This window comes from Cyphellophora attinorum (assembly GCF_001299255.1).
Source record: "Cyphellophora attinorum strain CBS 131958 chromosome Unknown Contig19, whole genome shotgun sequence".
Lineage (NCBI taxonomy): Eukaryota > Fungi > Ascomycota > Eurotiomycetes > Chaetothyriales > Cyphellophoraceae > Cyphellophora > Cyphellophora attinorum.
Genome location: NW_017253247.1, coordinates 74,526 through 96,530, shown reverse-complemented (window position 1 = coordinate 96,530; position 22,005 = coordinate 74,526). Strand labels below are relative to the sequence as shown.

At 53.1% G+C, this 22,005-nt stretch overlaps 10 protein-coding genes across 10 annotated transcripts; 7 read left to right on the top strand and 3 right to left on the bottom strand.

The window, feature by feature from the left end:
* Positions 1 to 978: 978 nt before the first annotated feature.
* AB675_11998 (uncharacterized protein) lies at positions 979 to 2,744 on the top strand (the record flags this gene model as incomplete). The annotated part of the gene is made up of 2 exons (XM_018140892.1): positions 979 to 1,183; positions 1,255 to 2,744. 2 exons carry the CDS (start codon positions 979 to 981, stop codon positions 2,742 to 2,744), a joined length of 1,695 nt encoding a protein of 564 aa, XP_017998408.1.
* A 517-nt stretch (positions 2,745 to 3,261) lies between these two features.
* On the top strand, positions 3,262 to 5,807 carry AB675_11997 (uncharacterized protein; the record flags this gene model as incomplete). The annotated part of the gene is made up of 2 exons (XM_018140891.1): positions 3,262 to 4,491; positions 4,557 to 5,807. The coding sequence occupies 2 exons, from the start codon at positions 3,262 to 3,264 to the stop codon at positions 5,805 to 5,807; spliced, it is 2,481 nt and encodes an 826-aa protein (XP_017998414.1).
* Positions 5,808 to 5,895: 88 nt separating this feature from the next.
* AB675_11996 (putative oxido YusZ) lies at positions 5,896 to 6,804 on the bottom strand (the record flags this gene model as incomplete). The annotated part of the gene is made up of 2 exons (XM_018140890.1): positions 5,896 to 6,235; positions 6,290 to 6,804. The coding sequence occupies 2 exons, from the start codon at positions 6,802 to 6,804 to the stop codon at positions 5,896 to 5,898; spliced, it is 855 nt and encodes a 284-aa protein (XP_017998367.1).
* A 996-nt stretch (positions 6,805 to 7,800) lies between these two features.
* Positions 7,801 to 8,801, top strand: AB675_11995 (Exosome complex component MTR3; the record flags this gene model as incomplete). The annotated part of the gene is made up of 2 exons (XM_018140889.1): positions 7,801 to 7,918; positions 7,966 to 8,801. The coding sequence occupies 2 exons, from the start codon at positions 7,801 to 7,803 to the stop codon at positions 8,799 to 8,801; spliced, it is 954 nt and encodes a 317-aa protein (XP_017998225.1).
* Positions 8,802 to 9,065: 264 nt separating this feature from the next.
* Positions 9,066 to 10,585, top strand: AB675_11994 (uncharacterized protein; the record flags this gene model as incomplete). The annotated part of the gene is made up of 5 exons (XM_018140888.1): positions 9,066 to 9,131; positions 9,181 to 9,363; positions 9,415 to 9,773; positions 9,851 to 10,500; positions 10,545 to 10,585. The coding sequence occupies 5 exons, from the start codon at positions 9,066 to 9,068 to the stop codon at positions 10,583 to 10,585; spliced, it is 1,299 nt and encodes a 432-aa protein (XP_017998250.1).
* A 1,055-nt stretch (positions 10,586 to 11,640) lies between these two features.
* On the top strand, positions 11,641 to 13,310 carry AB675_11993 (uncharacterized protein; the record flags this gene model as incomplete). Its single annotated transcript, XM_018140887.1, has 2 exons — positions 11,641 to 12,073; positions 12,124 to 13,310. 2 exons carry the CDS (start codon positions 11,641 to 11,643, stop codon positions 13,308 to 13,310), a joined length of 1,620 nt encoding a protein of 539 aa, XP_017998379.1.
* Positions 13,311 to 13,875: 565 nt separating this feature from the next.
* AB675_11992 (uncharacterized protein) lies at positions 13,876 to 14,699 on the top strand (the record flags this gene model as incomplete). The annotated part of the gene is made up of 2 exons (XM_018140886.1): positions 13,876 to 14,318; positions 14,390 to 14,699. 2 exons carry the CDS (start codon positions 13,876 to 13,878, stop codon positions 14,697 to 14,699), a joined length of 753 nt encoding a protein of 250 aa, XP_017998418.1.
* A 248-nt stretch (positions 14,700 to 14,947) lies between these two features.
* AB675_11991 (Arylsulfatase) lies at positions 14,948 to 15,754 on the bottom strand (the record flags this gene model as incomplete). Its single annotated transcript, XM_018140885.1, has 1 exon — positions 14,948 to 15,754. One exon carries the CDS (start codon positions 15,752 to 15,754, stop codon positions 14,948 to 14,950), a length of 807 nt encoding a protein of 268 aa, XP_017998329.1.
* Positions 15,755 to 15,819: 65 nt separating this feature from the next.
* AB675_11990 (Arylsulfatase) lies at positions 15,820 to 18,817 on the bottom strand (the record flags this gene model as incomplete). The annotated part of the gene is made up of 6 exons (XM_018140884.1): positions 15,820 to 16,439; positions 16,490 to 16,636; positions 17,419 to 17,463; positions 17,519 to 17,670; positions 17,726 to 18,305; positions 18,373 to 18,817. 6 exons carry the CDS (start codon positions 18,815 to 18,817, stop codon positions 15,820 to 15,822), a joined length of 1,989 nt encoding a protein of 662 aa, XP_017998351.1.
* A 584-nt stretch (positions 18,818 to 19,401) lies between these two features.
* Positions 19,402 to 20,674, top strand: AB675_11989 (putative alpha-ketoglutarate-dependent sulfonate dioxygenase; the record flags this gene model as incomplete). Its single annotated transcript, XM_018140882.1, has 4 exons — positions 19,402 to 19,965; positions 20,024 to 20,273; positions 20,346 to 20,525; positions 20,583 to 20,674. The coding sequence occupies 4 exons, from the start codon at positions 19,402 to 19,404 to the stop codon at positions 20,672 to 20,674; spliced, it is 1,086 nt and encodes a 361-aa protein (XP_017998234.1).
* Positions 20,675 to 22,005: the final 1,331 nt, after the last annotated feature.

Sequence of the window (22,005 nt, the reverse complement as noted above, 5' to 3'; positions counted from 1 at the left end):
TCGTGGTGTATGACCATGAAGACACATCAATTCACACATGATAAGTCGTGCTTGTTGTTGACAAAATGACTGTGCTCTGAACAGGAGCCCTGATTGACCTATACACATAGGAAGCGCTAAAAAAAGACACAGGTCCTCTCTCTCATACGTCTTACTTCGAGCAACAACGTCTCCGTTTGCTCGCCTGTAGAAGATACCAGGTCGACGGCCAAGTATGCGCTTCTCGGGTCGTGGTGGACAGGTCTGAAGGTAACTGTGAAGGCTCATGCTATTGACCACAGCAGTCCAGAGCACTCCAACATGTGAGAAAGCGAAACGGGCGAGATCGATGTCACCTTTCCCTGTCATGAGTCGAACAGACGCTGTAAAGTACCTAACGCTACATGTGCTGGTACAGTAAGTGTGCTTCAGCGTCTGGCATCGAAACGCCGTCGATGAAAATCCCTCGAAACGCTGTCTTGGCAATTGTCTCTTTCTTTGCGTCCACTCTCCTTCGCCGGCTCGCAGGTTCCTGGGCAAGGGTGGCTGGAAAGCCAGCCCTGGATTTCTACGCCATTGTCTTCTATTCACCAGCAGGACAGCTCCACTTTACTGCCCAAATAAGCCAAGACTCGACCTCATCCCGCTCCGCTATGCTTCTCTTGGCCGGCGGAATCGCTCACTTGCCCATTCAGCGGCGAAGATGAATAGGAATTTCGTTTGCTTCGACGACAATACCAATCAAGGGGGCTGGGAGGTTCAAGATGTTATTCTCGACTAGCAGCGATGTCTTGCATCCTCTTTTGCACTCTACTAACTTCTCAACCATCTTCTTCATCTTCTTCAGAACCACAACTTTCTTGTTGCAACCACTGCGTACTTGGATTCTTCATAATCTGCCTATCGTCTGCAGTCTTGCATCCTCGCATTGATACTCTTGTCGCTGGCGACGAACATCAACCTCGCTTTCAAGCGCTAATTTCTAATCACTCACACAACATGTCTGATAACGTTGACAGCCGGACTGTCAATGCACTGACGAATGATTTCAACGAAGAGACACCCTTGATCGCACTGTTCAAGAAGAGCTTCCGCAAAGCTGGACTCACAAGCCAAAGCTTCCGCATCGACCCGTTCGCATTCAACAAGATGGAGCAGTGGTATGAAGCTGAAGTGGCCGCAGATGATTTGGATGATGACGATGGTAAGTTAGAATGACACACAGAGTCCGCCCTGGTCGGATCTCAGATTGTGCTGACCAGTATGCGTCCGCAGTCGAGTCCGCGCAACCCAGCCCAACCGCTGCTTTGTTCGAGGCTCTGGGCGTCTTCACACCCAAACCATCCGACGGGGAAGACTCCAGCTCTAGTCCAATTCCTCTTGCTCCTTGGAATGCCCACTCATTCAACCCCGACTTCGACGATCTCAGCTCTGGATCCCGCCACAGCGTTCCCTACAGCAACACCTCCATCGGCAACGACTCTAAGGAGTCTGTCCTCTCTGGATCAGACAAGGAGAACTCTGACCCATCTTGTGGCAATCCACCCATCCCATCGTCAGCAGATGACTTCAAGCTCAATTCGGCCGATCCTGCGCTCCACAGTTCAGACAGTACCATCCCCGATCCCGATCTTCCAACCGCAAACGTCGACTACTTGTATCAGGAACCTTCCTTCGAGCATGCTGTCGACCCAGTCATGCCATCACCTCTACCTAATGCCAACCTCCGCCAGCCTCCAGTCTGGAGCCCGATCGTCGATCGTCGTCTTTCGAAAGCTCTAGGTCAAGAAGCTTATCTCTCCGTTCATGAACTCCAGAAGAAGCTATCTCAGGACTCACTCCGCTCAAAACGCCCCAAGAAGCGCTCGGCTAACGAGTGTCGTACTCCGCGAGAGACTTCCGCTGAGAAGCGAGCAAGGAAAGGTCTCTGCACTGCGCTGATCCATCACATCGACGAGCAACTTGCTGCCAATCAACAGCGTGGTTCTCCTCATGCTCCATCATATTCACCAATCAGCAACAACCAAGACGCGGTTCGTCCACCTTCCGATCGACCAGCTACCAACAGCCAAGATAGAGCTACTGCTCCCTCTGAGTCTCCATCCATAGTTAGACCAGCACCTCCGGACTCATCGGTCTTTCATTCCAAAGCTTCTCCCAGACCAGCAGGCTCTCCTCTCACTCCAGACAAAGACCTTGCCCGGCCTGCCGCACCTGGCTACTCTACTATCTTCGTTCCTGTCGCTGAGGCGTACAAAGCATATCCCGGTCAATTCGTCGCTGTGACTGACGAGTTCCTCGGTCGTCAAGGTCTTCAACCCCAGAAGTTCACTTTCCCAGAAGGAGTCTGTAATCGCAACGCCAATGGCAGCTACACCAACTCCCGGATGATCGAAGCGCGTCCTGCCTACCGCCTCGACTACTCTGCTCGCTTCCGCTCTGGAAGATTCCGCAAGACGACGAAGAGGGAGGAAGATATGTACGCCATCCTCGAAGCAAAGACAATGCATGCCTTTGGCGTCCGAATCGACGACAGTAGGATCTCCCTTATGCGCGCTCGTATCCATCACGAGGCTTCGCAGGCTCGTATCATTGGGTGCAGTGCTGGCGAGTATCGCTACTACGACGGTCATCTCACCATCGAGGACTACATCATCAACGGCGTCTGTGTCTGCTGGGAGCGCTGTGCTTGCTCGGCTGTCTGCACCCGCTATCCAGACATGCTGTGCCCATGCAGCGAGCACACTACTATGGACGAGAACTAGAGCGGAAAGCATCCACGATGTGGCGAATTTAAGGAGGTTTATTGGCTAGGGAGGACTCTGGGTTGCTTTTGCTGGATGGCTGACTTTTGTGAATGTGCGACGATTTTACTGGTTCGGGAGGACTCTGGCGGACTTTTCTGGCGATTGCTTGAGCTGGCGGAAAGTTTACCATGGACTGGCTTTCACAACTACCTTAAGCATTTGCGGCTCAAATTGCCTTCAGGAGTCCTCCAGCATAACAATCAATATTGTGAAGTTGAGCTGAAATATGGTTCTGCAAATTCACAAACAACACATGTCAGTCATAATTCGCTCGTTATATACATTATACGTGTCCATCAGTACCTTGTACTTATCCTGGCCAGAGTCCCCCTCGCACGAATGTTCTTTCTGCATCTCATATCACGACACAACCTCATGCATGATACGGAGATCTCCATCTAACGCTTCTGCAAGCGATTCGCATGGGCCCCGAGGAATCCCCTTCTATCTGGACTCTTCAGACAAATCAAACGACATGGCCTTCCAGCCAAGAGCCCCAGAGAGCTGCCTCGCACCGAAGACCGCAGACCACGAGGCTTTCCTCAAAACCTTGCAAGCCGCGCTCGATGAGGCCATTCAGAAGCGACAACGCATCGAGATCGATCTAGGAACTTCGGCTGATAAAGCCAATCTTGCAGAGAAGGCGAAGTATTACGAGCAAAGAATCGAGAAATTAAAGGACTGGATGTCGTTCGGACCGAAGACTGCCGACCTCGCAGATGTGAAGCAAGAGGGTGCAGCTGACAGGATGGCCAGGGCGATCGAGATAACAGATCTTCGGCAGAAACTCGCAGCTGAGAAGGAAGCGAACCAGGCAATCGTTTACAGGTCTGAACGGCATCGGCTAGAAGTGAGCATGTTGAGGGACACCTTGCAAGTCAAGACCGCCGAAGGCGAGCGTCACCAAGAGAATGCCCGTTTGCTGGAGAATGCCTCACAGGACATGCATACGAAGATACAGGAGCAGCAGGCAGAACTCCAGCACCAAAAGGATGAAATTGAGGCGCAGAAAGCACAATTGGCTGAGGCAGGTAAGCAGGCCTGGGAATGGGAATGCAAATACCGAGAGGTTGTTCGCCCCGAGGAGGAAGCCCGCTACATGGAGAATGCGCCTCAGTATACACGTGGGAACATACAGCCGCTCCAAGCAGAACTCCAGCGCCAAAAGGATGAACTTAAGGCGCAGAAAGCACAACTGGCTGCAGCGAACAAGCTGGCCTGGCAAATGGAATGCAAATACCGAGAGGCGGCTGATGCTCTGTCCAGCGAGCGCGAGCACGCTAAAGTCAACTACAACGTTCTATGGACCAAGATCAGAGGGCTTGAGGTCGAGAATCACAAAGTCACTGAGAAAGCCAGCACCACAGAGAAGTCTCTGTCTGCGAAGGCCACTAGTTTCGAGGTCGCGGTTATCAAGGCCTCCGGCAAAGCTGAAGACCTGGGAAGGGAGCTCGAGGAAGTAAAGCAAGCGAAGAATCTCGAGATCAACGCGCTTAAGAATCTAGAACGTGACCTCACCGATGAGATCAGAACGCTCGTGCACGAAAAGGAGGAGTCTGATCTCATCAGATCCGAGTTGACGACGAAAGTTGCCATGCTCGAGCCTGAGCTCGCGAAATGCCGATTTCGCGTCGACAGCCTCGAGCGCGAGAAGGGAGCCGTCAATGTAGCATCCAATTTCATGGAATCCCAATTGGAAGTCAAGGTTAGCCTTCTCGAGTCCCAGGCGCGGAGCTCCGTCTCGCCCAAGGTCGGATCGAAACACTCGAGCACGAAAAGGAAGAGTCCGAGCGTACCAAGTCTGAAGTGGCGCAAAAGGTCACCGATCTCGAAGACCAGGTCACATTGCTTAAGGACGTCGAAGTTGAGAGTATCCGGCGATTTGAAGATGCAGAACGCCTCAGGAACAAACTGAGGGACACGAAGCTCGAACTGGAGGCATCCCATCGCAAAGAAACCGAATTGGCGCAGAAGGTTTCCGAACTCGTGCCCCAGATCGCAGACCTCGAGCATATCCGCGTTCAGCTCATTGAGACCCATGAGCGCGAAAGGAAAGACTCCAGTAACTTTAGCTCTAGTATGGGGCGAAGGATTGCCAATCTCGAACACCAGCTGAGAGTATCGAATGGCAACAACGCCAAACTGGCGGCGAGGGTCAGGGAACTTGGATCGCTATTGATCGATGTCCAAGGAGAGCTTGACACCACAAAGCAGCAGAGGGAAGCCCTTCAAGGAGATGTGCTCGAGCTCGACACGCTAAGGACGCACATGAACGACTGTGAGACGAAGTTCCAGAACATGCAAGCCGAGAAGGCTCAGCTCTCGAACAAGTTGGATGATTTAGTGCGTCAGCTGAACAACACGAGGCAGCAAAACGACGCCGATGTCGCAGCACTACAAGACAGAGAGCGCACACTTGCCATGAAGCTCACCGCATTGATTGCCGAAAAGGAGCAACGCGAGCGTGTCGGCGCCGACCTCGCGGTGCAAATCACCAAACTCTCCCAACAACTGACCGCACAACAAAAGAAGAACGCAAGCTTGTTAGACGGCCACGCCAAAGAGAAGAAGGCGCTCGAGCGCTCCATCGACAAGCGGACGACGGAGATCAACGACCTGATGGCCTCTAACTGTAAGGAGATCGCAGAGCTCAAGCAAAGCGGACGAGATCTGCGTGAGAGCATCTCGTCCCTCGAGAAGAAGAACGCTATGCTTGTTGAGAGGCTCATGACAGGAGGCAGGCAGAGCGCAGCTCGAATAGGCGAGCTTCTCGACGTGCTGAGGTTGCGGGAGAAGGAGGCGGAAACACTGCGCGACGAGCTGGACCAGAAGAAGAAGGATGTGGAAAATATGTTGACGGATATGGATTGGCTGGCCGAAGAGGGTGGATACAAGAGCGACAAGATCAAGTCACTTGAAAAGGAGAACCTGGAGCTACATGAGAAGATCAGTATTCTGAAGGACGATTGGGTGGAGTCTGAGGATGAATTTGCCGAGAGCAAAAAGGTTGAGGAAAATTGATGAATTGGATCAGAGGATGTGTGTAGTGAGATGCTTAACAATGCCACTCTCCAAGCCTTGCATCCCAGGTCTTCTCCATACAACGCACTCAGTAGCTCGTATCATCAAGATCAGTGCTGCAAGAAATCTGCTTCTGCTCCTCCAACAGCTTCAAAGTCTCCTCACATTTCTGCTTGATGCTCTCGTAGCAATCTTTGCCAATGACGAGGCGGTGAGGGACAGGCTTGCCGTTGGCTTCGGTAAGTGTATCAACAATCACCTTTGCTCCCTTTTGGGTGTCTCCGGGCTGCTTTCCGTTATACCAATCCATGAGCTCCTCGCCTTTACGAACAGCGCTTCCATCGTAGTCGGCGATACGGCCTTGGAAGTCACCTTTTGCCTTGCCTACGAGGAAGTTGGAGCGAAAGTAGCCTGCTTCGACGCAGCACCTGAACTATGTCAGCGATCTCACGAGCTCGTAAAAGCTCAGACAGCGACCTTACACCTTGATACCGAACTCCTTCATCTCAAGCGTCATTGATTCAGACAACCCGCTCAGACACCACTTGCTAGCGCAGTACAACCCGACACCAGCATATCCTCGCCAGGCGCCGACGCTGCTAAGGTTCGCGACCACACCAGATCGCACCTTGCGCAAATAAGGAAAGAAAGCTCGGTTTACGTTCAAAACTCCAAAGACGTTTGTATCGAATTGAGCCTGCGTCTCCTCAGGCGTGAGCTCTTCAAGACCTCCGACTTGGCTGAATCCTGCATTGTTGATCAGGTAGTCGATGCGTCCGTGGATGTTGAAGGCCTCCTCGGCGATCTTCTTCAGCTCGGGCAGTGGCATGGTGACATCGAGGGCAAGCGTTGCTGCGCCGGCATCCTTGAGGTCTGTGATCTTGGCGGGATTGCGAGCGGTGGCGATGACAGCGAAGCCTCGACTGAGTGCTTCCTTGACTAGTGCGGCGCCGAAGCCCGAGGAGCAGCCGGTGATGAGCCAGACTTTTGCAGACATGGCGTAGTGTTGGCAAGACTGTGGTGTACAGTGGTCCGGTTGACGGGGACGAAGTGCTACGGAACTTGTGATCAAACTTATGGTGAATTGTCGAGCGCAATTTAGTGACCAACGACTCAAGACAAGGCAAGCCTATATATGTTCGAGTCGTACAAGTGTACCTACCTGCTCAAAGACCCTATGCCAAGCATTCGCGTTACCGTCTAGCTTGCGAAGCTGGCAAGATGCCCAGTCTGGAACTCGTCTTTGTGGGTGACCTCCACCTGACTCATGCATTTGCATGTCGCAGCGAGTGTCGTGACGCAATCATGCCCTGCATTGTCGCTCCATGTTCCTGGGCCGGCGACGAAGCAGACGGCGATAGTATTGTGTAAGAGTCAACGGGAGCCGGAGCGGAAAGCAATACGAGCTTGGCGTGCGGCCGCACCGCGCCTGGCTAACCTCTAATGACCAGTGGGTCGTTAAAGCACCTGCTTAATGTGTGCTGGTTCTTGTCCAGACCAGGCAAAGACTTCTCGTTTGCCTTTGAGACTCGTCGTTGGCCCGGTACTGTATGCTTCGTGCTAGGCTTTGGGTTTCTAGGACATGGAATTGACGACATCTCATAAAGCCGGGTGCGTTGCCGTAACGGCCGAGAGTCAGTATCGCAGTCACATCACTCGCTACATGACGAGTCGTCGAAGATGAGTGACGGTAGCTATACGATGGGAAAGAGACCTAGGATGCGGCGGGATACACATGGTGCAAACTACGCGCTGTGACGGAGGGCAAGAATAGCCAGAGACAACAAGCTGGCTAGTTCGGAGCAAAGCGTGAGTCGAGTCATAGAATCACAAGGCTGCGGTTGTTATGAATCGCAAGGCTTGCTTGCTCTTTCGACGTCATTTTCAATATTTTGCGTGTTGAAGCGCAACAACTGCGACTGGGTGTCGAGCATTGGTTGCACGAACTCTCGAGCAAGAGCGTCTGACCGGCAACTGTCACTCAAGCGATGTCATGACAGATCGCCGCCGGGTCAATGGGCCCGCAGGAGGGACGCAGCCTCTCGTACCAGTCCCGCTGCCAACGCATAGAACACAACGAAGTCGAAGACCTGACCAACTGCGAAACATCTGTACGCGTTTCACCGCGTCAAAATCTGCTCAAGCTAACGATGAACAGTTTTACATACTGGCACGATACCAGCTGCCAGCGGGTCTGCCTACTATGAACTCGAAGCACCTTCCCAGGCGTCAACTTCTCCGCAGCCAAGAGTAAAATTGTCGTGTGCAGTACATGGGCCGAAGCCATTGACTCGCAACGCCAGCTTCTCACCTAATTTGCAACTGAGCGCCGCTGTCAAGTATGCGCCGTTCGCAACGAGGCTTCGTCGTGGCTACATCCGCGATTCCACCGAGCGTGATCTGGGTATTCATCTCGAGAATGCGTTGAAGGGTCTGATTATACCAGACCGTTGGCCGAAAAGCTCTATCGAGGTCTCAGTATTGGTTCTCGAGGGAGAAGATAACGAGGATCTGATATCTGGACAGCCACTTGGAAGTGTGGCGGGTCAGATAGGACTAATGAACATACTGGCGGGTTGCATTACTGTGGCCACAGCAGCATTGCTTGATGCAAAAATTGACTGCCTAGATGTCATGGCTGGAGGCGTGGCTGCTGTCGTGGCTATGAATGGCGCAGAGGAAAAGATCCTTGATCCCTCACCCGCAGAGCATGAGTACATGAGGTCAGCATGCGTGGTTGGATATCTGCCGAACAGGGATGAGGTTACCGAAGTCTGGACTACAGGCGCTATCATGGAACAGGGCAACGACGGAAACAAGTTCGACGACGTCGTGGACAGTGCTGTCAGTGCGGCCAAGGCCACAGCATCGATTTTGATGGAGGTCCTGATCGAGTCCGCCAAAACCCACATCAAGACCTCATCGAGCGAAGCAAATAGCATTCCCAAATCGAAGCGACAGTCAACGATGAATGACATCGAGATGAAGACCTGATAAGAGCACGCAATACCAAGTTTCCTCGCCCCTCGATAAGCCTCCACGTTCCCGAGTGAAGTCGAAGAACGGACCTGAATCCCATTCATTGCTTGTATTCACTGTCAACGATCTTCTTTGTGGTACACGACTATGTAAGTCCCGATTGCCACTTTCCGATGTCACATTTTGTCTTCAACTTCTTCCTCTTACCCCGATCGTACAATTCCTAGATTTCGCGAGAACGAACCAAGCGTAACATCGTCGTCGATTGAGACCGTCAACATGTCGAAGCCTGTCAGCGGGGTTGCTATCTTCCTGCATCAATGCTTGACATTTTCCGACTGCAAGGTAAGTCCATACGGTGTCCTTAGAAGTTGAATGTGTTTGACACACGCAGGTCAACTACGATGCCGTTGGCACAGCTCTGAACATCAGTGCCGATGCCGCCAGCAAGCGCATGAGTAGACTCAAGGATCGCATCAAGAAGTCTGGCAACAATGCAGCCAGCAAGTCCTGGTCCGGCGAGCTTGACGCTGATGGCACCTTTCTCTTCCAGTGCATCACTTCGTCAGAGTGCAAGGTCAGTTCTGAAGTTCGAGTTTCCCACATCTGCAGCGCTGAATTTGTGCAGATTGATTACGGCAAGGTCGGTGCTGCTCTCAACCCACGCCTTTCAGCTGGCGCTACCGCCAAGCGCTTCAGTCGTTTGAAGACCAAATATGCGCCTGCAGAGTCTGCCCCAGCCGCTGCTCCAAAATCGAAGACCCAGACTCCCAAGGTCTCGGGCTTGCCTCGTTCAGTCAAGCGGAAGTCTGATGATCACGAAACGGAATCCGACGAGGAAGATACCGAGAAACCAAAGAAGAAGACGGCCAAGACAGATGCACCTGTTAAGAGGGAGGAAGATTACGAAGCTGAGTCTGACCTTGACAAGAGTCTTGTGCTCCCTGGAGGCGCGAAGCGTCAGACTCGGGCTCGCACTACTGATTAGTAAGTTCAAATACCCGAATCATGTGCAGCCTCCTACACAATAACGACAATTCCTTGCTGACAATACGGCGCTTCAGCAAACGTCTTCTGGAGCACTCTGACGAGTCTGACGAGGAGTCATCCCGCATTCCTGCCACCGATGGTCCTGGTTCCAGTGACGACTACAACGACACCGATTCAGATCAGAGTTTCAATGGCTTCAGCGATACCAACTGGTCCGAGAGTGAGGATGACGTCGCGCCACCAAAGACTCCTCGTGCCAAAAAGCCCAGCATGCTACCGACACCCGCAAAGACCCTGGAGAGCACAGTATCAGCAAAGACTAGCCTTCCTGCCGTCGTGTCTCCCGAGACTCCAACAAAACTCTCGACCACCGTGACCTCCACACAGAGAAGCTCCACTCGCATCCCCAAAGTGTCACTACTTACACCTGTGGGCCTGTCCGGACTTCCCGTCCTAAGGACCTATGCTTCCGGCGACGCGAGTCAATCCCCGCCACGCCATGTCAGATCTGTATCTGCATCTCCTGGCGCTGGTGAACACGTCTCCAACAGTACTCAAGATGCTGCGCTTCAAGAAGCTGTCGCGCTTGAGGCACGAGAGCGCTCCACAAGTGTCGAAACTCAATGGGAAGACACCGTTGAAAGCTTTGAAGACGTCATTCCAAGCATCGAGGACGTGATCCCAAGCATTGAATCACCCCATGGCCAGCTCAAGGACGTTCCTAGTAAGCACCCACTCTACGGAACTGGGTTTGACTAACCTTGATAGGTGGCGGTCTGCTTACCCGCGTTGCAAAGTGGTGGAAATAAAACTGAAATCATGGAGGACGTCAGAACGTTGACTCAATTGGTCTCTTCGCCCGTCATGATCGTCGTCAGCATGGCGTTTACATTCTCTTATCCCCTGCTTAAGGGGCTTCTGAGTAAGGAACGGATGCGTCAACATCCATGGACGAGCTTGAGTAATTTCATTAAGGCTCCCCAGTCCATGCTGATATGGACGCCGAGATGACGACGGAACAACAGCAGTGCTTGAGCGAGAAGGGCCACTTCAGGGGGTGTAGTCGAGATGGCCAAGGCTCCCAACTCGTTGGACCCATCGCGGCGACGCAATAAATGTTTGCAGGAACGGCCGATTGATGATCGCAAGGGCGCAAATAGCAGCTGCACGCTTCAGCATCAAACAAAAATAATCTACCATCCAGTTCGCATCGCATTTCCTTTAGGTGCAGGTGCATGACAAGAATTCGCAAACAGAAACACACGCCCTGTCCTCGAGTGCCGTGAAGGGCAAATCGCTTGCATGATCATCCCGTGCAGCTTTCCGCTGTAGGGTTACTGCCGGTGGCATCCCAAGCTGCATCTGAAGAGTGCTGAAAAGCCACACACGTGACATCAAGCACTCCAAACCTTGGAAAGCACGAGTCGTGCGAGAGGATGACCTAATTCCTGACGGGCCAGCCAGCTTGATGATCGACTGCAAGCCACATCGCTTGCACATTTGTCAATTTGACACGCGCTGCCTTCGTGTCTGATAAGCAAGCAGACTTTTTCATTAGAGCCACGGCCGCCATGCAACGACGTGCATTGTTGATATCTCGACCTCGTATGCTGTGACGTTGAGCATAGGGCGGGGTTAATCATTGAGCCTCAAAAGAACCAGGTCGATTACTAAGGTCTCCCAGCCCAGCAGGTTAGGGGTATCTTCGGTTGTGCTATACGGCAGAGTTTAATTTGCAATGGCTGCAGGTCCGGGAGTTGCAAATGCTTCTTTCGACACCCATGTCGCTGTTGCATTTTATTCAACAACATGAGATTGCGCTACACGACGAAGATGGAAGTCCCACAACTTCCACAACGACACTATGTCGGACACGAGCAGCCCTACAAAGGACAACACCACCAGGACATCGGCTTGGTCTGAATCAAGACCAAAGTTTGTCTTCGTAGAAGGACGAGCCAAGAGTCTGTCGCAACGGGATAGAGCACTACTTAACAGTGAAGTACGTGCTCATGCCGCTTTTGTCAGTCACAACAGATCAGACTCGGGCGGCAACTCTCGATCTGCATCACCTGCGAATGCATCCAAACGTCAAGCTGGAATCAGATCAAAGATTGCGCCACGACTCCATTCGGTTTCCCCAGACGTCCCTGACAGGAAGAAGCGAAGACGTTCGCAGCAACGCCAGGATGCGGCGGCAGCTCCTCAGCGGCCGGACTCTGTCTACGACAGGACAGAACTGTACAAGATAGTTCCGTATTGGATAGAGCACGAATCGATGGAAGCCCTGGACTTCAGTAAGTGCTGTCCCTCTTAGCTTTTCCCATTGGCTGACTCGCTTCCACAGTGCTCAGTGTGATGGATCCAGCCCACAGCGGCTTTTGCAGCCTGTTCAATATCGCCAATGTCGACAAGATCATGCTGGAATTCATGTCCGATGACTTGTTCTTCCATAGCTTCATTGCTTTTGTCGCCTACTTTATGGGACAGGCGCGAAATCCAGGCTCGTCATCTTCGGAGCATGTCTTCAGCCAGCGAGGCCACGCTCTTCGCCATCTCAACAAAGCCATCCAATCTTTACAGCTCGAAGAAGCTCCGTTACAGGCTTCGCCTAACGATCTCACCATATCCGCCATTGTTTACCTGGCATTGCTGGAACAGCTTCTGGGCAACGATGACGGTCACACGTTACACGCAACAAACCTCAGCCATATCGTTGCTATGCGAGGAGGTGTTGATGCCATCTCGAACCAGTCAACCAAGACCTTGTTGCTCACATACAATTCGCAGTGGGAGCTAGAGACCGGCATCGAGAGAATCCCAGTGGCGTGGAGTTGCAGTCCGCCGCCTGGATTGTCTGCGTCAGTGAGAGTCTCAGACGAGGACGTGGCGAAGTTGCCGGAAGGTTTTCAACTGCTGGCTATGCAAGGTTATCTGTCACACGATACCCTGGTTTTGCTGGGCCGAGGCGTTGATCTCGGTCTCTCGATGCGCTCGCGAGCGAAAGTTCGTGAGTCAACTGCCGCTCAAGAGCAGCGTCGTCCTCACCACAGCCTCCATGAAGCCTGTCCAGTGCTGAAAGCGGCCGACGATGACGACTCGATGCTGGACAAGGTCATTACTCTAGCCATGATCCTGTTCGCTCATATAACCTTCTTGGAAAAGCGAAGGCCTCAGAAACCGCCAGCATACCAGGCCGCACGGGCTGAGCTCACGAGAATTCTCTCGTCCAACCTAGCCTTCCCCTCACCATGGGGCACTGAGAGCTGCGTGTGGATCTGGTGTTGGCTGCTTGCGATCGACGCATGGCGCGCGGACAGCGGTCCCGCCACCGCGTTACTGCCAGACGGTCACGCACTGCTGCATCAGCTCCTACAACACTGCGAAGGCGCTCTGGAACGTTGGGACCACGCGAAGGGCATAGTTGATCGATTCTTCTGGAGCGACGAGCTGGACAGCTTTTGGCAGCGCCACTGGCAGCAGCTGGTCGGTGCTGCCGGCAGCACCGTTCCAGGCACCTGGCTGGCTAGATGACGAGGTACATTGTTGTTTTCTGCGGAGGCGCAAAAGCGTCGTAGACATTCTCAAAAATCTAATCTCCGCAATAACTAATTTCGGCATCGCACGTGACTTGCAACGAATCGCAACCCTTGCTTCCCCCGCCGCCCCTGCCACTGTAGCCACCCCTGAACATGGTGCAACGACCTCGAAAGAACCACCAAAAACAATTCTCCTTCTGCCTCAAGACTGTTTCACTAGCCGTCCCCGGATGATCTCTGTGCAACGGTCACACAAAACACCACGCGTTTGATCTCACAGAGCATCGTTGATTGACATTGCTTTGTGTCACTTGCCCTGTACTCCGGTAGCCTCACATTCCGCCCACGGACGCCAAAGCAGAGAGCTGGTTTCTTTGTTTTTGCGGTCTTGTCTCTCCTTTGGCAAACGATCTCGTAGCACGACACCATCATCGCGAGCTCAAGAATTAGGACACCGTCTTAATCACACGACTTTCACCCTTCGAAAAGTATTCAATTCACCAATAATTCCGACGTACCAATTCTATTACCCTCGCCTCAAAATCGAAACGCCAGTAATGATGTCAAAGCTCGAGGCCGCCCGCGAGCAATTCAGTGCCCAATACGGACGTTCACACAACACATTGCTGAACTCCATCCCTCAGTCGTTGACTAAACGCACCATATCCGCCGCGGATCGCTTGTCTGCTGCACGCGATCAGCTCGAAGCCGACCTCTCTTCCCTCAACAAGCGGATCGCCATGCCCGAGTCACCACGAGAGGCCCTTGCAGCCGCCAAGGCTCAACTTGCGGACGCCTACAACCATCCATCTCTCAACAAACGAATGGCCATGCCAGAGTCACCGCGCGAAGCGCTCGCTGCTGCTAAAGCCCAACTTGCCGATGCTTATAACCATCCCTCCCTTACCAGGCGTGACGATGATTCCGCACCAACAGGGGGTGTTGCGGACATGCCGACGAGCACCATGCAGAAGACCGTCATTCCTTTAGTCATTGGTATTGTGTAAGTGCCATCATTCTCCCCGACCTCCTCCCGGCCGAGAACCAACCAACTGACATCGCCCGCCAAAATAGCCTAATCCTAATCTTCGGTATCGTCGCCGGCATAATCGTCTACAAGCGTCGGCAGAAGAACAAGGCCGCAGAGAACGGCCAGCATCGTCGCAAAGGTCTCGACATCGAGGATGATGGGGCTGACGAGGACTTTGAGATGGGGGTCGGACCACGCGTGCAGACTGTTCATGGCAACACTGCGAATCGGGCTGGTGGCTGGAGTGACGATGACGACGTTAGCCCGCCGCCACGGGACCGTGCAAGCAGTTTGAGGAAGGAGGGTGGCGCTGGTACTCATGTTCGCGGGCTTGATGACAAGGAGTTTGCTTGATGGTTGCGCATCTGCATCTGCATGTTGGGCGGAGTTTGTGGAGTGAACAGCGGTACTCAGCATCGCGGTGCTGGAGGATATCCTCATCTGGCCGATTTCGATTTTTGGTGACTATCCAGCATGCACTCAGTGGGGAGGCCTCTGAGTCGTCGAGCTCATAGCAAAAAGAAGCATTTACAGCATCCTGGTCACTAGTTTGATCGGTCCTGCTCTAGTTGCTCGGCTCCAAGCCGACCAGCTTCTCGTACTTATGCCTCCACGCCGACTTTCAGTACACCATACTGTGGACTAGCTCCAGCTAAGCCGACCTCCTTCACGTACTCGTCCCAGTGCACAAGCAACTCTCTCAGCTTCTCGCCATGTCTCACAGCTAGATCCGCCGTCTCCCCCGGGTCCTCCTCCAAGTTATATAGCTGCCATTCTCCTGGTCCAAAGGGTGGTGGTATCAGCAACGCCTTCCATTTTCCTTTGCGAATCGCCTGCCGGTCGAAGAGTTCCCAACCATGGACGGCGTCTTCATCGTGGACTTCTTTGTGGACGTCAGGCTGGCTGAGGTGTTTCGCCCATGACTTTCCTCGAATAGGCACTACGTCCCGCCCGCGATATGTTGCACCGGGATGTGCGGTGCCTGCTAGCTCCAATAGGGTTGGGGCGATGTCCATGACCGTGGCAAAAGAGTGATCAATTGCGCCCGGCCGTTGACTAGTCACAGGCGGATACCGCACTATCAGCGGTACTCGAATGCCTCCTTCAGAGCTGAAGCATTTATACAGCCGAGCAGGCGCCGTCGCAGCGGACGCCCAACGTGGACCATACCAGACGTAGCTATTTTTGTTCCCAATATTGGCCAGGCTGTTGTCGTAGTACTTCTCGATATGCTCGAAGATGTTGTTCTCGCCAATCACGGGATGGGCTTCCATCAAGAGGCCTTCGGCGCCGTTGTCGGACATGAAGAGGACGAACGTGTTGTCGAGTTCAGAGGTTTTCCGAAGGTATGAGAGTACGCGGCCGATGTGGGTGTCCATGTTCTGAACCATGGCTGCGTAGGTTTCCATTGTGCGGGATGAGAAGGTCTTCTCGTCTCGGGACAGTGTTGACCATTCTCGTGATAATGGTGTTGTTACTGGAGGGCTGATGACTCCGTGAGGCTGGGCGTGCTCGGGTATGAGCCGAGTCCTTTCAGATTTGTCAGTCTCTGCTGGCGGAGGACCTCTGGGCCGTCGGCGTAGCGCCCGCGGTAGGCAATACGATCGGCCTCCGGGGCCTGCAACGGCCAGTGTGGTGCTGAGAAGGGCAGATACGCGAAGAAAGGTTGTTGCTGTTGTTCTGCGCTGCGATCTTCCAGGAATCCTAGTAATTTGTCCGTGAACGACTTCGATGAGAAGAAGTCCTGGCCAAGGTCTGCGGGACCGAGAGCCTTGTCGTTCTCAGCATAGAAAACCGGTGTCTTAGCAAGGACTCCTGGTATCTTTTCGTCCTTCCTTGCAAGCTGTGGTTCCCATCCGTAATGGTTAGCTGCGCCTGGCAGGAGAGCGAATGAACGATCGAATCCACGCTCGCTTGGCCAATGTTTCCGATCGAGACCAAGGTGCCACTTCCCTGACATCAACGTGAAGTAGCCGGCATCCCTGAGCAGCTCCGGTAGCGCCGCGACTCGTTCATTCAAGTATCCTTCGTAGCCCGGCTGCCCCTTCTGGTACTCCTTGATTGACTCTATCATCGCTCCGACTCCGGCAATATCTGGGAAGCGTCAGTCGTTGATCAATGCAACCCATGGCTCTAATCCGTACGATTGTCAGTGCCGCTGAGGAGCATGGACCTTGTTGGTGAGCAGGCCGCTGCGGCGTGGAAATCTGTGAATCGTACACCATCTTCAGCGAGGCTGTTGAGGTTCGGTGTCTTGATCTCGCTGCCGAAAGCACCCACATCGCTGAATCCTAGATCATCAGCAACGATCACTAGAAAATTCGGCCTCTTCGTCATCCTAGTGGTATTGCTCAGACCCAGCTTGAGCGAATGTATTCAGCAAGTTGTCACAGCTACCGAGCCTGCTGGTCCCGTAGTTCAGGCCCCCGAAATGTTTATAGGTAAGTATTTCGGACGGTGCTTATCAGTATGCGTAGGTCACTAGCATTTCTGCCCAGAATTGCGTGCTCATTTCCGCTATGTCACGCCATTTTGGAGAAGACCTTTGCCCACGTTCGCGTGATTGCAACAGTCAGAAGAGGGAAGTCCTACTGCGCAGATACAGCCAGGATCTCGAAGCATGCTAACGATGCGGTCCAAGGTGGACGGAAGCAGAGATCGTGCTTTTGCGGCAGTTGCAATGAAGACTCAAGAATTGAAGAAAGAAAAACGGAAGAAAGACGTGTCGCGCCTGCCAAGCCTATGGTTGAACTGTCGTCATCTTCAATCAACGTAAGGTGCCCTCCATTCCATCCCATCTATCTGCTCCAGGACCTCCTTGCCGGGTATGTACTCGTCCTACAGGCTGTACTCGCGAGCTTTTGCAAGCCCTTTGCTCCTGTTTCTCCTATTGAGTAGTCTGTATTGCACATTTGCGATGACGGTGTTGACCAAGCTGAAGGATATCAGAGCGACTATGACACTCCAGCCAGTGGGATAGTATGGCGCATCTTCCTGTTGGAACAGTTGACTGCCAACAATTCCAGAGCAGTTCGCCGACATGATGAAGACTGCATGGTAATTGACCTCTCACCAGCGGTGCGTGCATTCAGTGCCATCCAGGAGCCATTGACGGGATCTTTCAGGTTGTTAGTTCACACCAAACATCGCAACATTCAGGATGATATGCTTACGCCAGAAGCTCGAAACCGCGATTCCAAGTGTCAGTGCTGCGAAGCGCGACTTGGCATTGTGAGAGTAGATCAATGTGCGGCTAGCAACAACACAGGCCCACCAGCACAACACTCCTAGCGTCACCAGAGGACCTCGACGTCCCCATCTGTCACTGGACTAGTTGTCAGCCATATATGAGACGGGCTCGAAGGGGCCCGTAGACTTACGCCAAGAATCCCCAGGTCACGGTAAGGATCAGCGAGCACCACTGTCCAATGGACACCATTGCATTGGATCTCAGGCGCCCATACCCATATCCTCTGATCAGAGTTGGTGCATAGTTCCACATAACAGATGACGGTGCCAGTCCAGAGATCGTGAGGAGAACATGTGGTATGAGCCGCCAATTTGTGAAGACAGATTTGAACTCTGCTTTCGAGATGTTATGTTCTGGATGGCGTTTCGACGGGTCATCAAGGAGAACCCTCTGGAGCAGAATTGTCTTCTCACGTTCGTTGAAATACTGTAGCTTTGCCAGCCACGGCACAGGACGGAGTGGGCTCAGCGGAAACAGGGATGTAAAGATGCATCCAACGAGTATCGTGAAAAGCCCCTCCAGGAGAAAGAGCCAGAACCAGCCAGCGCGACCACCAATACCTCGCATATGAAGGACTGCGTACGCGAGAAGGCCGCTGATTGCCTGTGCAGACTGATTGCCGATGAAGAACCAAGAGAAGCGCTTGCTGGTCTCGTCTCTCTTGTAGAACCTAGTGATGGTATACAGCCCTGCTGGGATGAAGCCGCTTTCTGCGCAGAAGGACGTGGTCAGCACCTAACACCACAGCGACGCGTCATGGTAACTCCTTTATCTTACCCGTGAGACCGAGCAGAAGTCTGGTAACCATAAATGCAGCAACCCCTTTCTGGAACGCCTGGAAAGTTGCAACGAATCCCCATGCAATGATCTGGACGCCGATCCATTTGGCTGGCCCGACTCGGTATAGGATGAAGTTACTGGGAACCTCGAGGAGAACAATGCCCAACGACAAGAGCTGTTGCCCAATGTTGAACTGATTCTGTGTGATGCCCACATCCCGGAAGAAGAAGTCTGTCAAAGCATTTCCGATGTTGCCACGATCGAGTTGCAACGCAAAGAACGCCATCATCAGTAGCGGCATCACAATACTGTCGAGCTTTCTGACGACGCGTTTCTCTTCATCTGGGGTCCAATAAGGCTGCTCAGGTTCAGATACAGAGTCTGGCGTTGTGGGTGCTTTCTCGGCGGCATCGGTCCTTGAGGGCTGCTTTGTGATATCCATGATGGCTATTTCCCCTGTGAATGGCTGAGAACAGTGTCTCGTCGTCTTCGAGGCCTTCAGAGCCTTTATACACCGTCCATCTCCGCCATGACCCTGCTCATGCCCACGCATTGAGCCGCGTAGAAGTGTCTCCTATACCCCATCGTCCAAGACGAGGCTCGAGCTTTGTAGTCAGAATGTCGCCATGGTAGTCGAATCAGCGTGCACACGCACGGCGTTAGACCCGTCGGCCTTCTGCCAATATAGCACTAGGCCGGTATGTTACCATCTTCTCCAAGCGTTGCGCCATCCGTCTGCCAATCACGCAACACGTTTATCATCTACCACGTGTCAATGCTTCCGTGATCCAGCTCTTCGGACACGCTACCCAGACACTGCCAATCTCAACGACTGGTTCGGAACGAAACCCTTGAGCGTTCGCGTGGGATGTGTGTGGTGTTGGGGAGGGGATAGCGCAATGCTACCACGATGGGCAATGCCGAGAGAGCCAGCCATTTTACTGAGGACATGTTTATGCAAAGTCCTGTGTTTGCTCTCTTCAATCTGTCCGTCTATACCACACCAGTCTGCTTCAAACTGTCGCCATGGCCCATCTCGAAGCTCGCAAGCACATTTCTCCAGACTCGGGCTTTCCGATCACGCTGCACCCATCTTTCAATCCTAAGATTCAGAAGCACACTCCGCCGGAACCCATCCGCAGCGAGGTGACACCTGAGCCAGACCGGGCATCGTTCGCGGATCCCGAGAAGAAAGCTTTGCTTTCGGCAGCCAGGCAAGTCGACTTGACTGAGTCCATCGGCACCATTCTAGAAGATGTCCAGCTTTCGCAACTTTCACCGCAGCAGCTAGATGAGCTCGCATTGCTGGTCTCAGAGCGCGGCGTTGTCTTCTTCAGGAACCAGGATCTGACCACAGAGAAGCAAGTTGAGCTCTTCCAGCACTATGGCACTCTCGACAAGCATCCAGCCCAGAAGGATGTCAAACATGTCATCATCAAAGGCAGCACCGAGGACCACCGCGAGATCGCATCATATACGCCGTGGCCATCAGGAGACTTCCATGCAGACACATCATTTGAGATCAACCCACCTTCTTACTCGCTCTTGCGCATGGAGGAGCATCCGGACGTTGGTGGTGACACGGCCTGGGTATGTCGCAGTCTCCCCTGAATCCTATCATAACTGGTAAAGCTAACGCAACTCGCAGGTCTCCCAGTATGGGACCTACGACACGCTCAGCAAAGCGCTGAAAACATACCTGGATGGCCTGCACGCCGTACACACCTCGCGGTTGCAGTACGACACCATCCTCGACCTTTGGGGCGTTGGGCCCAACCGCCCTCCAATCGACACCCACCACCCTGCAGTGCGGACTCACCCAGTCACCGGATTGAAAGCGCTCAACGTCAATCCTGGCTTCGTCACTGGGTTTGCTGAACTCAAAAAGCGAGAATCAGGTACGTCCGAGTCAACAAACCGACCTTCTCCCTCATGCGGTTTTATCGCGTCCCGCTTACTCACAGAAACAGATTCCTTACTGAGCTTCATTGACCACCACATCCATTCCGCTGATGACCACTACGTCCGCTGGAAGTGGGCGGTTGACAGTGTTGCCATGTGGGACAATCGTGTGGCAGTCCATCGCGTAATCCCGGGTACCTATAAGGGAAATCGCAAGGGCATCAGAACGACTGTCTTTGGTGAGAAGCGTAAGTTTTCCAGACTCTTGACACAATGTTTGAACATTCGTGCTGACACTTGAGCAGCGTATTTTGATCCGAAGAGCGAGGGCAGGGCGGAAAGGTCAGCGCGACTGGTAACAGAGGAAAGCCATCAGAATGGCAATGGCGTCAATTGACATTCCCACAATGGCGCTACCAATTCACATTAGCTGGCAAGCCATGCGGTTTGGTATCGGCATTGCAGTCGTTCTGACCCAATGTATATGCAGACGGGCAGTTGGGTACGTACGGTACGTGAACATACGGGGGTCTTCTGCATGTTCATCAACAACTTGATTGGTCAGCCTTGTCCCAGCCCGGTCAACCGGACTTGACAATCTTTATTGCCCCTCACGAACCTTCATCGGACTGCAAATACATTCCGCGATTGGTCTCTGAAGGTACTTCAGTGACTGATTTGATTCTCTATCCGTGTGCGTATCCTGGAGCTGGGCGTCACTGCTCATATTTTGATCCAGCCACGCCGGCGACTGTTGCGTCACTCCACCACACGTCATGGACCCGTGGACCGCGACCTGAGCTCCAGCTCCATAGGAAGAGGCCTGCCTCCGGCGTACCATGCAAGTTGACTTCGCTGTGATTCATTGATCCCGCAATCATGGTCACCAGCCAACGTAGGACCACAACTGGCGTAGCCACTTGACTCAGAGATCCGCAAAGCAAGCTTCATGACCTTCCCGTCGATGCAGTGAGGAACCGGATTTGCCCGAGCTTCGCACTTTGGACGATAGTCAGCACTTGTGACTCCAGCGAAACGAGTGGCGAGACTTACAGCGCACTTATCGGCGCACGAGTCTGAATATCTTTCCCATGACATCTTGCCCGCTGGAGTACTTTAGTCAGTCTCCTAGCACAATTTCACAGCGCATGAGGACCCAGACAGGAGGTATACTTACTGGCATCGCATAGGTACTTGAAAGGCGATCCTATGCATCTCCGACCGAGCTTGATGTCTTCGAGGAATGGACTGCCTGGCGTTGAACCTTGCTAGACTCACATCGTCAGACTCGTGCGCTACAAGCGAAGACAACATAATACGACTTGCCTGTGATCTGCAGACTGTTAGCCACCGATGGCGCTTCACCAGATGAACACGTCTAGCTTGAACCGGCTCAGTATTGGTGGTTTCGTTGGCGTTAGTGTCGAGATTGGGGGAGGGAGCGCTGGCTACCAGGACTGAAAGGGCCGCAATGGCGGACAAAACGGTGAGCGCTCGCATACTAACATGTATCGCGGATGGTAATTCGGATGACGAAGATGATATTGCGAATGAAGGCGAGGATCAGGGGCGAGTATGGATGAGAGGTACATCGGAGATATCCGGAGGCGCAATGTAGGTGAAGACGCAAAGTCGTGGAGGCGGCCGTGACGTGAAGGTGAGGTGAAGAAGAAGATGCATCGCGATGGTCACGATTTTCAGCACTTTTATCGTCACAATGGAAGCCTC